The 15,924-nt window shown below is 33.3% G+C and overlaps 1 protein-coding gene across 1 annotated transcript in view; it reads left to right on the plus strand.

Annotated features, from left to right (window-relative positions):
- Positions 1-4,621: 4,621 nt before the first annotated feature.
- Positions 4,622-15,924, plus strand: part of LOC129227341 (DNA repair protein RAD50-like) — a 101,592-nt gene continuing 90,289 nt past the window's right edge. Inside the window, 6 exon segments of the mRNA XM_054861885.1 lie at positions 4,622-4,687; positions 6,557-6,717; positions 12,715-12,801; positions 12,884-12,985; positions 15,034-15,096; positions 15,708-15,749. Of these exon segments, the coding sequence (XP_054717860.1) occupies positions 6,589-6,717; positions 12,715-12,801; positions 12,884-12,985; positions 15,034-15,096; positions 15,708-15,749 (423 nt within the window). The 5' untranslated portion in view covers positions 4,622-4,687; positions 6,557-6,588.

Below are 15,924 nucleotides of genomic sequence, written 5' to 3' on the forward strand. Positions count from 1 at the left end.
AATTTCTCAACAAAAATATTTGAAAGCTGATCACTATTATTCAATTACCCAGGAAAATTATTCGATTAAGCTGGAGTCTTTAATCAGGCCGGATTACACAATAGGCCACCCTAAAGCCCTGGGCTAAAAGTGCAAGCCGAAAAAGGCACACGTCACGGGAAAAAAAATTAATAGCTTGTTGAAAAAAAAAAAAACTGGCATGCTATTATGAAGAAGCAAAATTCAACTTTATAGATATGCAACCAGATATTTAGACAGAAAAAAAGCTATTTGAGGAGAGCTGAGGGGGTGTGTGCTTGAGTCGAGGTCCTTTTCCAGTAAAAGCAGATAATTTTCAATATCTTTGATTTGAACAATAATTTCTTCAAAGTATAGCTTTGCTCAGGGTTAGACTGGGTCCTCTCGAAGAGCTCACAGATTCAAAGGCACAAAGAAAAAGAAAAAAAAATGTTGCACAGGTTCAAGAGAGAAAAAGTTTGGGGATGTCTCATGACACCTCCATTGGGGGCGCCTCTGCAAGACATATCACCTATTTTGCACAAAATATTTGCCATAGACTGCTTAAATTCTCTACACACACATTAATTGCGTGAAAGTTTCAAATTGATAGCAAATTATATACACAGTTTTATATATTTTGTTCATAATTATATCGGTTATCGGAGTTTGCTGCCAACATATTATTTTTTGGAGCATTTTTATTCAAAATTTCATCACGAAGACCCCAACAAAGTGGATAAAAATACATGGGATGCCCCAAAATATGTTTTAAATAGGAAAAAATAAATAAATAAATAAATAAAATGAAGAAAGTAATTTAGAATATGGTAAGGAAGAGATACTAGCAGTTATAAATGGTCCTAAGGTAAAAAATGAATGGTGAACAAAAGTGTATCAGGAAATTCAAGAGACATATTTAAATTTAAGTAAATAAAAAAAAAATACATAAGATACCCACCTCAGCCCAAAGTATCAATATTTCCTTTTTCAGGGGGAACAAAAATTTGAGATTGAAATTTGAAAATTCCTTTATGGGAAAACTAAAAGTTAAATATTTTTGGAAAAGAAAAAGTATGGCAGGATGCTTTACAAAATATATTTTAAAAATAAAAAATACAGTAGGCTCTCTGTTTAACGACTTTCAAGGGACCACAAAAAATCATCCTTAAGTAGAAAGCGTCCTTAAATAGAATGCTTTTAACATTATAGTGGACTATCTGGGACCGTGAAAAGCCGTCGTTAAACAGAGGGCCAACTGTATATATTATGGACAAAGCAAAATACGAGGAAGGAGGCCTTTTCTGAGCCTAACCCCATTGGGGTGTGGGGCTGATTTCGATATAGTTCGGATGTGAGGTGGGGGGTCATTTCAAAGTTTGGCCTAGGGTGTATATGGAACTTAATCCAGCCCTGTCTTTAAAACTGCATATATGGGGAAAATTTTGGTTTCAGGAGGTTTTATTCATACAATCGGTGTAGTCATTTATCTGTTACCCACCATTAAGTGACAGTATCTTAAAAAATTTATTCTGTTCTCTGTAAAGTTATTTTTATTTAATACATATTAATATTTAATTTATCCAAACTATGCATGTTATAATAGTTTATGTATCGGGCACTATTCTTGAGAATCAAAATAAAAATTATACTTGAGAATGATAGGAAAGGAAATTACGGTAACTTGAACTGCTGATTACTGGAAGGTTTTAACCACGTTCTTGGGACTTAGAGTTACTGAGAGTTCACTGTATATATTGGAATTCTATTTCACTAGCTTTCTTGTCTGTTGTTGCAACCATAATGTAGAATTTCAGACAGTTCTAGTGCGCACTAAGCCCATCATTTAAAATTTTTTTACGGGGAGGCGAGGCAATGGACATATACACATTGCAAATGTTAGGAAAAAACAGTACAGTAACGCTCAATGCAATAGCTTTGGGACAAATATATTTTGATAACAATAATCGAAAAGAATCCAGAAAAAAACAACATTTTTTTCAATTAAGCATGCAATATGCTGTAAATTAAAATTGCAATCAGTCAACTAAACTGTTTTAAATTACTAAATTAGCAGAAAAGAAAAGCAGTTTTTTCCATCAATTAAACCATTCCACCGGTGCTTTTTGGCCTATTTTTAAAACAAGATCTTCTGTGTTTTTTTTCCTGCAAGGACAGTGTACTGAGAAATACTAAAAAGAGGGCACAGGGTCTTCTTAAAATGCCAGGGGAGGCGGGGGGACATAAGAAAATCAAAATTTATTGGGGGGAAAATGTCAAACTATAATTCATCTTGCTGTAGAATATTCAAAATTGCAGCATTTCTAGTAATGAGATGGATAATCCAGGAGCAGGCAAGCATATCTGCCATTTTTATTGTACCGTTTAAAAAAATACTAAACCTAGTTATATACAATGCAAGTGTTTGTTTTAATGGAATTTCATCTGAAATAAATTTACTGAAGCAGCTTTGCATAAGGAATTAAATTTGTGATTTAGTTTCAATTAGCAACAAAAAAATCATGTTTCAGCCATAACAGCGTTCCATTACCTTGCATTCAAACTCATTGTCGCTAAAACAATGTTTAAATTTTAAACACAAATTCATTATTTAGGAGTTTGACTTTGAATTTTAGAGCTTGTTGACACAAAACAGTCAAATGTCATAATGTAGATCCCGAAAATTAATTATGAAATTTTCCACGTTCGCTCGAAGCAAATGTTTGTTTACACTTGAAATTTGAATTAGAAAACAGCGCGAACGCCCTCTGGCTTCTGGAAGAAGCGAAAAATATCGTTGTCATTCCTAAAAAAATGAAAAAATATGAAACCTATTTTCGAACGTAGAATAAGTTATTTTTCGAAATTTCTTGTTTAGAGAGGAGTGACTATCCAATATAAATGGGTACAAGTAAAAAAAAAAAGAAATTACAATGACGTACGACGATATCGTGAAAATAACCAATCCGATATCGCTGCGTCATCGGGTCACGATATAAAATGATGTCTAATCCGACAGAGCGTGTGCCATTGACAAAATCGTCACGCGTCATTGTAACGATAACGCAAGCGTCATTGTGCAGTCATCGTTTGCGATATCTGCCTATATCGTTTACGCGTCATTGTAACGATAACGTAAGCGTCATCGCGTCGCGGTTAGAGAAGTGCGTGAAATTTCAAATGTTTGAATTTTTTTTATTAAAACTGAATTATTTTTGATTTATTCCATTTTATTCATAAAATAACTACAGTTTTGAAATTTGACTAAGCAATTTTGTAAAATGCCGTTTCGTGTGATATCGTGCCGATGACGAGCTATACAGTAGAAACGATATACGATATCGGGTAGATGAAACGATATACGGCAATGACGTACAGATGACGCTAAGATATCGGGTGCTACTAGGGTCTAGTACTAGTGCATTCTCCCCCCTCCCCCCACACAAAAAAAAAGGAAAAAAGCTTCCTTAACCTAATTCCACATAAATGATTTAAATAACCTTTGTTACTACAGTATCCTACTGAAATAGAAAGTATGCAAATAAATTTTCTTGAAAATATTTATCGCAGAACAGATTGAAAAATCCAGAAAGAACGTTAAGAATTTGAACAATAAAAAATAAAAGTTCGCCAAAAATCTGTTTATAGGGTAATGGTTTTAAAATTGTGTGAAAGAATAATGTATCTTGACAAGATTTCGCATATCAGGTAAATCATTTCCATGACGAATGAATTAAATGCATGATTTCTTTAGATATCCAATCATATAGTCATAGAAATAAATTATCTAGTGTTAAACGTTACTCTTGACAGTCTGCCACGTATGTGCACTATGTGACAAAAATGTCAACAAATGCCGGAAATGTCACGAAACTGAACTTAATATGTACTAATGTATAGAAAAAAACGGTACAAAATGAAAATGCCGTTCGAAGCGAACCAAAAATTTATGAATTCCGAATTCAACATCGTGAAAATGGCTGCTTCAGAACAATTTACTGTGTGTTCTGCATTAATTGTTTACTTTCGTAATACTTTTTGGTTTCTAATCTCTTTCTATATGGGTCAGAGTAACCAAAAGACTTTGAAAAATCTTTTCAAATGAATAAAGCGAAAAAATCATACATAACAACAAAAATCACAACACTTTTAGCATTTTCTTCGTTAGCACATGCGTTTGTTTTAGTTTTTAATTCCGCCATTAGACAGTGACTGCAGTGCCCCCTATAGTTCGTTGTAGTTGCGAATTCTCATACACATCAGCATTTCTTAAAGAATAATCAAAAAGGAAACATTTAAATTGCTTTCGCTTACGACAAAGCCTCAAAGCTTTTGTAACACTGATTCCGAGCGTATTTCTCTGCACGCAAGAAAAAAATGGCAACCGACAATATTACTCAACTGTATAATTCGTCATGTAATTTATTTCCTGTAGAATTAGAAGTTTTTCGCCAAAATGAGCGATTATTTTGCCAATAAGTAGGCCCTACTGGAGTAGACTACGTTAGCCAATCATAGCTGCTTATTTTCGAGGAGTAGTAGCAACGTCCTGCCTTAAAATGCCAATGTTGATTGTATAACGAAGCATTAACTTTAAATTTAACTGAGCGCATTTTGTGAAAACTGGAAACTTTCGGACGGTCTTTTCACTCAGACTGGAAATGAGGAAGTTTCGTTTATCAAACATTCAGTATGAAGTATCAAATTATTTTTAACTACATAACTGTTAAGGTTTTTCTTGAGTGAAATCTTAGAAACTGAAACTCTTTCAACTAAGTAAAAGCAGATATTTACAAAATAATGACCTCATCTGTTAGGAAGTGCTTATTGCTTTATTTGTTCATCATTACCACAACGTCACAAATATTTGATAAAAATTCTTCATCCCTAATTCTGTGTTATTCCATTTACGGGCGTATTTTTTATGTTGATATGCAGTCAATTCGCAATAACTCGAATTTAAAGGGACCGACGAAAAACTTCGACTTATCGAAAGTTTGACTTACCACTAGTTTTGGTTTTTGACAATTATATATTAAAAAACATCAAATATTTTAATTAATATGTACCTATAACAAACAAAATTACAGAAATTATGTTTTTTTCGCACAATATGTTTCTTTGTAAAGAGCTCTGAAGACGAAATTATGTCTGGTCTTGAACTTCTCTTCAGCCATCCATCACTGGCGTGGAAATTTTCTATGTTCAATAAAATAGAAAAATTTGTTACTTTCTCATGCAGCAAAGACCCACGTATAGGAATGGCAGGGTTTGAATGAAGGTGAAGGAATTTTTCTCTCATAGTCGCTTGTTACTTACTTTTTTTTCCATTCTTCTGAAATAAATATCGAGTTATCTTTGAAAAAACTTCAAGTTAAAGGAACTTAACTTTGAGATAATGAGAATAATTGGCATGGAATTAAAAACAAAGGGATCGAAACTTCATTAAAAAAAACTTCGAGTTATAGTAATATTCGAACTATCAGACTTTGAGTTATCGCGAATTGACTGTATTTTACTTTGGAAAAATAAGCAATGCAAATATTACTTTCAGATGCAATTCCCTAATCTGTATAATATTACCGTGTGAACGACAGTAGCGCGGTGTAACTGCTATTTTGTATTTTGAGTAAGAATCATAAAAGCTAATTAGTTAAGAAAGTTTATAATTATATTCTGCTTTACAACATGGCTATGAAGTCCTGTAAGTTGTACCCAAAATGTCTAGTTAGTATCTGCATAAACATATAAGTGAAAAAAAGTGAACATGTTAGTTGTAGTTTTAGCTAACAAACATGATAGAATGAAAAGCTGTCTAAGTATTAAAAAATGGAAGAGTTTATAGAAGTGTTATGAAATATTCGTATTTTTTGCCGGTTAATTAAGGCTCATGTTAAAAGTAATAAAACTATACATTCACAAAAATTAATCTAAGGCAGTGGTTTCTGATCTGTGGTGTGTGCCTCCTACGGGAGGCATTTTATCATTCTAGGAAGGAGGGGGGGGGGGGGGGGGCATCTCACAGCTTTTTTCTAAAATGGTTGCAGTTACAGCATTCAGGTTGGAACAGCAACACTAAGAGCAATGATATCTTTTCGATGACTACATGTAACACCATATTTCATGTGTCCATGACAACATGTTTCAGAAAATTAGTATACAAAAAGGGCCTGTACCTCACAATATATTGTGTTAGTTCTTCTCTAATGTTGGATTTTAAGCATCTATTTTTCTGTAATTTTATGCAATTTGTTAAATGTTGTAAAACTATAAATACTTGCATTATGGTATAATAATAACAACTAAATATGTTTTGGGGCATAAAAACTAGGCCAATATGGATTGTAAAATATGTTATTCGAACCCCATTAAATACATTGTAAAACAAATATAACATTGATAAAATCAGATTAAAATGAAAATTGAACAGGGACAGAAAGATTTTAGTATGGAAAATGAAGGGCACAAATGTAAAAATATTGGAAACCACAGATCTAAAGTATATATTTAATGTATTTATGAACTATGATCGTTTATTTTATTATTGATTCTATTTCAGGTGAAGGGAAAAAATAAAGACAGCAATCAATCATGTCTGTTATCGAGAAGATGTCCATTTTGGGCATTAGAAGTTTTGGACCGGAAGATAGTAATCGGCAAGTCATTGAATTTTTCAAACCCTTGACTTTGATTCTTGGAGCAAATGGCTGTGGAAAAACGGTATTCCTCTCTATCTTTTTGTGATACTGAAACCTTTTTATAACTTACCCACATTCAAGACCTTGTTTCCAAATGGCATTTAGTCAATATTTTCTTTTCTTAAAAAAACTAGTTTTTGATATGTAACTTGATATTGGTTGGATTTAAAAAAAATTTAATTTCTCCCACCAATCTGTGAATGATAATAATGCTGAATTATACAGGGTGTATTAGTACAGCATTTTCATACTTTCCGGCAGATAGAGTACAACTAGACGATGAGAAACTACATAATAATGTATGGTTGGAAATGCTTTCCTGGCGCGGTAGTGATGACATAAATCACCAAAAAGATGACACAAATAAGAGAAGAAAACATGTTATCCTTAGTACAGCAAAACACTGAGAAAAAAGAACTTGAAGGAATCAATGATTTTCCTAAAAGTAATTGTTCGAAATTACGACCCCGGGCTGTGATGCATGCCTCACATCTTCGGTACATTGAAGATCTAACGTCAAAGCGAGCGTGGCAACAAAAACCACGTGTTTGTATGCACCCGTCACCTGATGCTTCGGTTTACGTAATGACATCTATTGTGTGCACCATACAAAAACTTACCAGCCTTTTTTCTGTGTCAAAAAAATAAACATGTTTTCTCCTCTTATTTGTGTCCTGTCTTTCTTGTACTTTGTGTTGTCACTATCGTGTCAGGAATGCGTTTCGGACCATGCATTGCTATATGATTTCCCATCGTCTAAGTGCACTCGATCTGTCCTGAAAGTCTAAATGCTGAACGAAAACTCACGAACTCTCTTGGATTATTTTCACGTTTACTTTCAGCCCTTTCGTTACCCGGCTCCATGAGAACTACAAGTTTACATGAGTATCCTTCGTTAAAGTATCTGGTCTCCATTCTTTGTAATGCCAACTTCTAAATTTATGTGTTTGGTTTCTTGATGTATTTACATGTTATTTCTGAGTTAGAGTTATCCCATAACGATAATATCGTATGATCTCGCAGTTAGACCAAACTTTACTTGTGGATTCACTTTGTCGCGGGGTGAATTCACTGTTCTTGGGTTTATTTTGAAATGTCATTTGTTTATTTAAACGCTCACCACTATACAGTATCACGGGCCGAACATAAGTTTACATTGTTTTTTTCCAACTCTGTAAAGGAGAACCCCAATTCCCTTATGGTCATTTTTGTTAGAGTGGAGTAAAGCATCTTTTGTCTTTTATTCGGTGCCAAGAAGCATGTCTTAATCTAGGCCCAAATCATCAAATTCATTTCTACTTCTTTGAATGATTTTCTTAGCCCAGTTCTTCCCGACTACGCGACAACATCTTTTATGATGTCCGGGAAATGGATGGGGTGTACCCCTTCTTCCCCAGAAGGGTTTTGAAATCGAAGACTTAAATACGCAATTGGAAACCATTGTTGGCCTAGAATACCAACCGATGTGGAATGGTCGACCCAGGAGCAGAGTCAGATAAAAATGTAAAGTATCTGCGCACGCAACTCACAAGTATCTGCAAGCTACTCATTGTTTATCATGTAAAAAAATGGGGGGGGGGGCAGGGGAATTGTCCAGCTTCCAAAAAAAAAAAAACATTTTTCTCCTTAGAAATAAGTACTTGCAGGTACATGCTTTGAGGCTATAAGGAACTAATTTTAATGCCAACAATGTGAGCCTATGGATGCTCACATACTATCATGGCTATGGATACTATCGTGTAATAATTTTTACAATCTAAATAAATAATATCAATATCAACAAATTGCTCTTCAGTTGATCTAATCCTTATCTTTTATTTAAGAACTTTTACGATTATTGGGTGACGTGCAACTCCTTGACGAATGTATCCGCGCACGGCGTGCGTGCGGGCGTCTACATTATCTAGCTCTGCCCAGGAGAAATGAACAGTAGAAATTCAATTTAAATTCAAATAATTTATTCAAAACTAGTGTAAAAGTGTAAATAGGAAAAACACAATTTAACATTAATAAAAATCACATCCCCAATTAACAATTCAAATAAAATAATCCCCCCAACATACATCACAGAGAAGTATTACAAGACTCTGTTACTTAAAAGCATCAGTTTTAAAACATCTCTAATATTATTAAAAAGTTCACCCTATACAATGCCATAACAATGGTAACTGTCCAGAAAACTATTTTGAAAAGTTCATACCACTGGCAGCCCATACTTAAAACTTGGCACACAAAATTAAGGCAACATCTATCTGTCAGATGTTCAGATCAGTTGAAAACGTCCACTCGTAGATGGCAGATCAAATCCATGGCCATTCAATCCCAGGCACACCCATGCCACAGAAGAGGCAGCATAGGAAATTATTTACCCAGCTTTAGGCAAACAGGAACCATCTAGTCGTGGAAGATGCCTCATCATATACTAGATTCAGTCCAGCCCGACTGACTCCATAATCGTTTGTATGTCAGTCGAACCTTCCGGCCCTGTTAATCCTAATTCTTAAAACATCGACTCTTTAAATTTTAACTCCTAAAAAAACCTCCTTCGTTACTTTTAGGGCGCTGTTATAGAACATCCTGCACTTTTAGCAGGTTATCAAATCTTGTTATCACATTTCTCAAGATAAACTTTCACATTCTCTGCGTGGATAAAACAATCTACTGAGCCCACATGCTCAAATCAAAAACACACACCATCTGCAGAACGGAACCAAATGATAAGAGATCAATTGACTTGCTATTTAAGAGCCAGTTTTTATAAGAACCGAGCAGAAATGGGGTGTTCAGATATACACCATTTTTGATTTTGCTCAAATTTTTATAGTAGATTCTTCTAAAGATTTTAGAAGACACATATTTTTTATTTTCCTCCAAAAACATTTTTGGGGACCTGAAAAAATTCATTAAGTGGAGCCCGACGTAGAGGAATTTCTAAATCAGCGTTTTTAAAATGCGATTATTTCTGTGTATTAAGCATAAGCCAAAAAAAAAAAAAAAAATTCTTGACAATATTAAATTTGTTGACCATATTACATTTAGTACCTAAATTGAAATATATCGTAAATTTTGTGGCTGACCTTCAGTACAGCCTTTCAGGAAAACTTTGTCGAAAAAAAATGAAAATGTGCCATGTTTGAGTCCCTCTGGTTCCCTGCATTCCGGCTCAACCAGGGTTTTTGTACGTAATTTGTGTAAGAATATATATATATATAAATTATGCAATACCCTCATTACTTGCATGGCTCATCCTCTGCGCCGCCAAAAAATGGCATTTTTTGAATTGAAAAATGCTAAAAAGTGCAGTTTTCGTGAGCCTTTATCTCAGTGCACTGAGATTCAGTGTAGAACTGGATGCCTGCATTTCAAACTAGAGTATGTGAATTTTCACAAACAAGTGACAGAACTATGGGCAAATTCTTTTCAAGAACACAATACGTATTTCAAGACAGTAAAACGATCTATTCAGTTTTCAATTCAGTCAACATATCCGAGTTTAAACTTTCCTCCAGGGACTTCCAGATACTATTTAAAAAACAAGTATTATCAAAAACTTACCATAAAAGAGCTATAAACTTGCAAATAGACTGATTGTCCTTACTCGCATACTTTATAATATGATAACTAGAAGCAAAGTGGAAGAAAAACATCAAAATATGATAAAAAATCTACTTTTTAGGGGCCTGTATCTCAGTGCACTGAGGGTTAGTAGAAAACGTGATGCCTACATTTCAAACTAGAGTGTATGTCTTTTCACAAACAAATGACATAACTATGGACAGTGGTTCTGCAGGCTCATAAAATGCACTTTAAGATGAAGAAATTGCATAAGAGTTAATGACGCATCCAGTTAGTTGTACTCAAGCTACAATGTTTTGTCTTGCATATTTTTACTGTCCCACTAGTCAGATAACTATACTATTATTTTGTAATGTGATAGTATTGCTTTTATCATAAGTAATAAAATATGACTTAGTAATTGTTTGCTATCATGGTAGTTTAATGCAGAGAAAATAATTTTTGTCACTATAATGTACAGCCTAAACGAATGTCAACAAACCATAATGTACAGTACAAACATAAAAAAAAAGCTATCTTAATTAAAATTGTTAAAAACATACCTAAAACACCTTCAAAAAAGTGTTACAAATAACTTACGTTTTTACCGCAACATTAACCTTTTTTTTTCATAAGGGGTGGATAGTGTTAAGAGGGCCATTAATCATTGGGGACTAATAAATTGACTAGGACCAACCTAGCTGGGCCAAGAGCCTGTTGCTGGTCGTCACATTTTTATTGTATTTGTATGTTGCAGATTTTTGAAAAAGTCTAGGTATACTCTATTTATTGGGAGTGAAAAAACTCTGAAGAAAAAATAATCTTAAAATTTCAGCGAGCGATATCGTACTGTATTTTTTGGGAAATAATCCACAGGTAGCATGTACCTTGTATTTTTTTAGTTTGGCACCCAATGTTAAAGCCCTTCTTAGTGCTGATTTAGACTTTACAATTTCCCTTATGTTAATTTATCAAGCAGACTATTTTTGGGGTTTTTGAATCTGCGTCGCAAATTGCTGAGGAAATTCTGCTGCAGGCAGTGGTTTATACAAGGGAAGGGTCATGATCCTCCCTGAACCGTCGACCATAATATCAGTCCACTTTGTGTTCAAACACTTTATGCATAAAATGTAAACAATTACAGTATCTTTTTCAGTTCATTAATTATTTTTGAAAGTAAATCTTTGAACTGCTACTTGGTTTTATTGCTTATGAAATTAATTTGCTACATTTCTCCCCAACTAGATGCCTTATTCCTGGCCGACTTGGTGCTTTTTATTGACCCCTAAGCAGTTTCAGAAATTTTTCATACTTAAAACAGCAGGTTTATTCGGGGGGGGGGGCATTCTTTAGCATGACCCCCCCCCTAAAATGGTTCTCTATATGCCTCTGACTGCTAGGGCATTATTTTCGCTTATGTTTAGTGTTAGGTATATTGTTGCAAGATTGTTCATAAAAATAAAGACATTAGTGCAATTTCTTAGTTCCCAAAGCTTTCAAAACTTTTTGTTTTGCTTGTTTCATATTGCTTTTAGGTTTTATTTCAGAAGGGGATGACCTGCACCCTCTTGAAACAAACCACGTCATCTCAAGAAAAGCTGCAATTGGTTTTATTTGACTTAATCCTTTTTGGTGCAAATCTTACTTGTGACTTAATTCTTTTCGGACAAGACATAAATTTTACCCTCGGTTTTCATTTTTAATGTGACTAAGCGTTATTTGGAAAACCTACTTATTGTAAATATATTGTTCGACATGTGCCGTTTTCTTTTCCCTCAAAAAGTCATTTTTTGAATCTTTTGACTAAATGCTTTTTAGAAATAAGGAATTCATATAATCTTTAACTTTTCAACACTGTTTTAAAATTATTTTGATTAATATTTTTTCACCTAGTTAGAAAATGTAACTTTCATTTAGTCGGAAAATGTAACTGGTTTTGTAGTTCTTATTCATTTCCTTCTGGATTCAAGCAGTCGAGTCTTAAAGATATATTCCTGTCTAGATGTGTATTTAATCAAGTGGCACACACACTTGTGTGTTTGCCATGAATGAATAGTTTTGCTCAAGTCCATCCATCCTTTGAAGGAGTCAGGAGGCAATAATGCTGTAGTTGAGATTTTATTTTTGGAAGAACTCACCTTGGAGACTCCTCAAAAGATAAGGTGATTTCAAGCAAAGCCAATATACATTACCTTTGCGTTATTTTTAGAATGAAAAACCAAATATTTTGGGGTACAATATCCCCCCCCCCCCTCCCCCAACACACAGCCCTCCCGCTTCCCAAGTACAGCACTGTCAGGAGGTAAAGAAAAGTAGCCTTTATATATATTTATTTGTATATAACATATTTTTTTTGGAATCTGGGGTGTTTCCTAACTAATCTGTTATGTGTTCCCTTGACTTACTTCATAATTATTCATTAATTTTAAGCTATACTTATCTTTATTCTTTTTTTTGAACTTAGACAATAATTGAATGTTTGCGCTACATGGCAACAGGGGATACACCTCCTAACAGTGACAGAGGAGGATCATTTGTTCATGATCCAAAGGTATGTGAAGGTTGATTTTTCTTTAAAATAAACCAACATAAATGTTTTTTTTTTTAAATCAACCAAACTGTTTTGTTATTAGTTAGCTGGAGAAACCGAAGTTAAAGGGCAAATAAAATTACAGTTCAGAGATGTTCTTGGAAAGAAAGTCATTGCTACTCGTTCTCTTATGGTAACTCAATCTGTAAGTATATAATGCTGCTATTTCCTTTTAAAATGTAAAATTACTGTGACTATATTGAAGTGCAGTGTTTTTATAATTTATTTCCATGGTTCCAATGTTTCTAAAAAAGTCTTTGAATTTAATTTCCCAAAATGTAGACCCTTAACAGTATTTGAAAGTTAAATATGATCCCTGAAAAATACTATGAATTTTATAATGGTTTGAAGTCGCTTATTATCCACTTAGTCACTGTATCTGGAAACTATCTAAATTGAAAGAAATCAAATTGCAAGTTTTGAAAGAAAATTACTATAAAATATTCTAGGTGATGTGAATGAAAACGTTTTGCGAAGCAGATATAACTTTGAACTTTACGAAATGTATGAACTTAACATTGCAAAACAAATTTAGTAAATGGTATAAAATAAATACAGTACACTCCCGATTATCCGCAGAATTGGGTGCCATGGGTAACGCAAATAATCTGAAAAGTGATTAAAATGTTAGGCAAATAAGGTGAAAAATGTCTTTGTCTAAAACTATTGTATCGGACATAAAAAGGGATACAAACAGTGAAAATATATGTAATACATACATTAAAAATATTCGCACTTGTGCGTTTGGCTCTTCTTCACTTTCACTGTACTCTTCTCTTTTTCCTGTTGCTTAACTTACAATGGCTGAAGTTTTCAGAAAATTTTGCTCTGTATTTTTTCCTACTGACTCTTGCAGGTAATCTGGAGTTCACTGTATATGTAAAATATTTCCTCTTTACTTAAAACAGGAGTATTTTAGTATTTTCTGGAGCAGTACAATTTTTATCCAGTCTTAAATAGGAACCAAAAGCAATCTGGATGATCAGAAATAGGGATAATCTGTGTGGAATGGGTAAACTTTAGGAGCGTATTCATAACAACCTATTGGAGGTCTTGTTTTAGTCACCTTGAGAGTGTTCCAAGGTTCGTGTGGTACCTCAAACATGTACCACATGGGGTAAGAAATAAACAACATCAGAAAAGCACAAATTCGCAGATTACTGCAGACATGTGTTTTGGCGTTACAGGGAACGCCTTTTTCAATGCAAAAAGTAATGAGCTTATGGATGAAAAGACATCCGAGGTTGGTCACAATGTAAACCATGCTTCTTTTAACTCAAACGTATGAGTGACAGTCAAAACATGTCCTTAAATAATCAGGCTTACCTCTCATTACGACAAAAAACCATATTTTGCTAACAAGTTAAATATTATTGTTTAAAAGACATTTAAAAATATTAAAACAATTTTTAACTTAATTTCCACCATCTTCTAATTCAATCAAACATGTGTGTCATTTAAATAAAACCAAGGTAAATGTAATGCTTTATTATAGTTCAGCTGCTGAAGTGTTTGATAGATTTTTATCACTTACTGTACAATCTATACAAGAGCTATGTATTTAATCAAAATAAAAAGCGAATGTTCGGCTTACTTATAGCTGTTTTTGCTATCATGGTTAAAAATTATCTATAAAACGTATTTTTTTAAAGCTACAAATTTAATTTGGATAAACAAGGGCCAAATAAACAAGATTCTACTGTAGTTTAAGATTGACTTAGAAACCACTGAATTTTTGTATTAAGATAGTAATGCTTCTGTCTGTTTTGATTTGTAAAAATGCCCTACATTTTTATCAAAACTGTGACTCAAGGGCATCCATGTGGGGGGGCAAGTGGGGGCTCAAGCCCCCCCCCTAGAAAGGAGAACTTTCTTGTTTAGTGCTTTTTTCTTTGCAAAAATGTATGAAAATTTATGAATTTAATGAATGCCATTAATGAATAAGTTATTAAAAATGTCAAATTTTAATATCTCTAATCTGTACGGAAATCAGTTTCCATGAGGAAAATATTCTGCTAAACCATGGGGAAAATTTTTGAGCCCGCCCCCCCCCCTTAAAATTTTGCATATGGGCTCCCTTGCTGTGACTCTTACTTTTTTTTTCTTCTCTTCATTCTTCTAATCATACAAACAATATGATTTATTGTAAACCTTTTAAGGTTTTTAATATATTGTACACTGCTTTATTTCTAGGTAAAAAAACTTACTTTGAAGACTCTTGAAGGCAATATAACTCGCTATGGATCAAATAATGAAGTAAAGTATTTATCTTTTGTTTTTAATCATATGTTTTGTCTTAGAAAGAAATGCTTTTGTAAAACTCTCCTTATCAACCAAAGCTTTGTTTTCAAAGCACTTCCAATGCTAACTTTAATTTAGCAAACTGCTTTAAATATGAATAATTAATATCAAGGCATATGTTAGTAGGTCAAAACTCACAGTTGCAAGCACCAAGTTTGTAAAAGCGTTGACTCTAGGCCTGTTGGTGGCCAATATGTGAAGGTTTTACTGCATCACATTTTAAAAATATGTTTCTGAGAAAAATGTATTTGCACAAAAAGCTTTTTAGTTGAATAAATATATGTTATTAGTTCTGAAACAAAAAAGACCTATGCTTTACTTACCTTTGTCTATGCTTAAAATGATACCTTCAATCATATCAATTTGAGCTGGAAATCTTTGTTTCAGCAAACCTGAAATCAATTTGCTCTTTATAGAATTAAATTAAAAAGCTATCTCAACTGAGCTAGTAATGACTTTGTTTTGAGATTTTTGCTTGGTATTTTATTTTTTTAGAAAACTTTTATGTGCTGGAATTGATTTAAATTTTTAATTGCTTTTTTTTGTTTTATTTATTTATTTTTTAGAAAAAGACTCTTAGCACCAAATGTGCAGAAATAGATGCTGAGGTAAGTTACTTTTCTTTTTTTAAAATTCTCTAAAATATATTCTAATGATAATTCCTTTACCAATATAAAAAAAGAGAAACAAAGTACATGTACTCTGCAGGGTTTACTGATTCAATTGATATATATCCAATATTTCTTTTGAAAAATATCATGATATTTTATTTTTTTGATTTTT

Source organism: Uloborus diversus, chromosome 8 (assembly GCF_026930045.1).
Source record: "Uloborus diversus isolate 005 chromosome 8, Udiv.v.3.1, whole genome shotgun sequence".
Lineage (NCBI taxonomy): Eukaryota > Metazoa > Arthropoda > Arachnida > Araneae > Uloboridae > Uloborus > Uloborus diversus.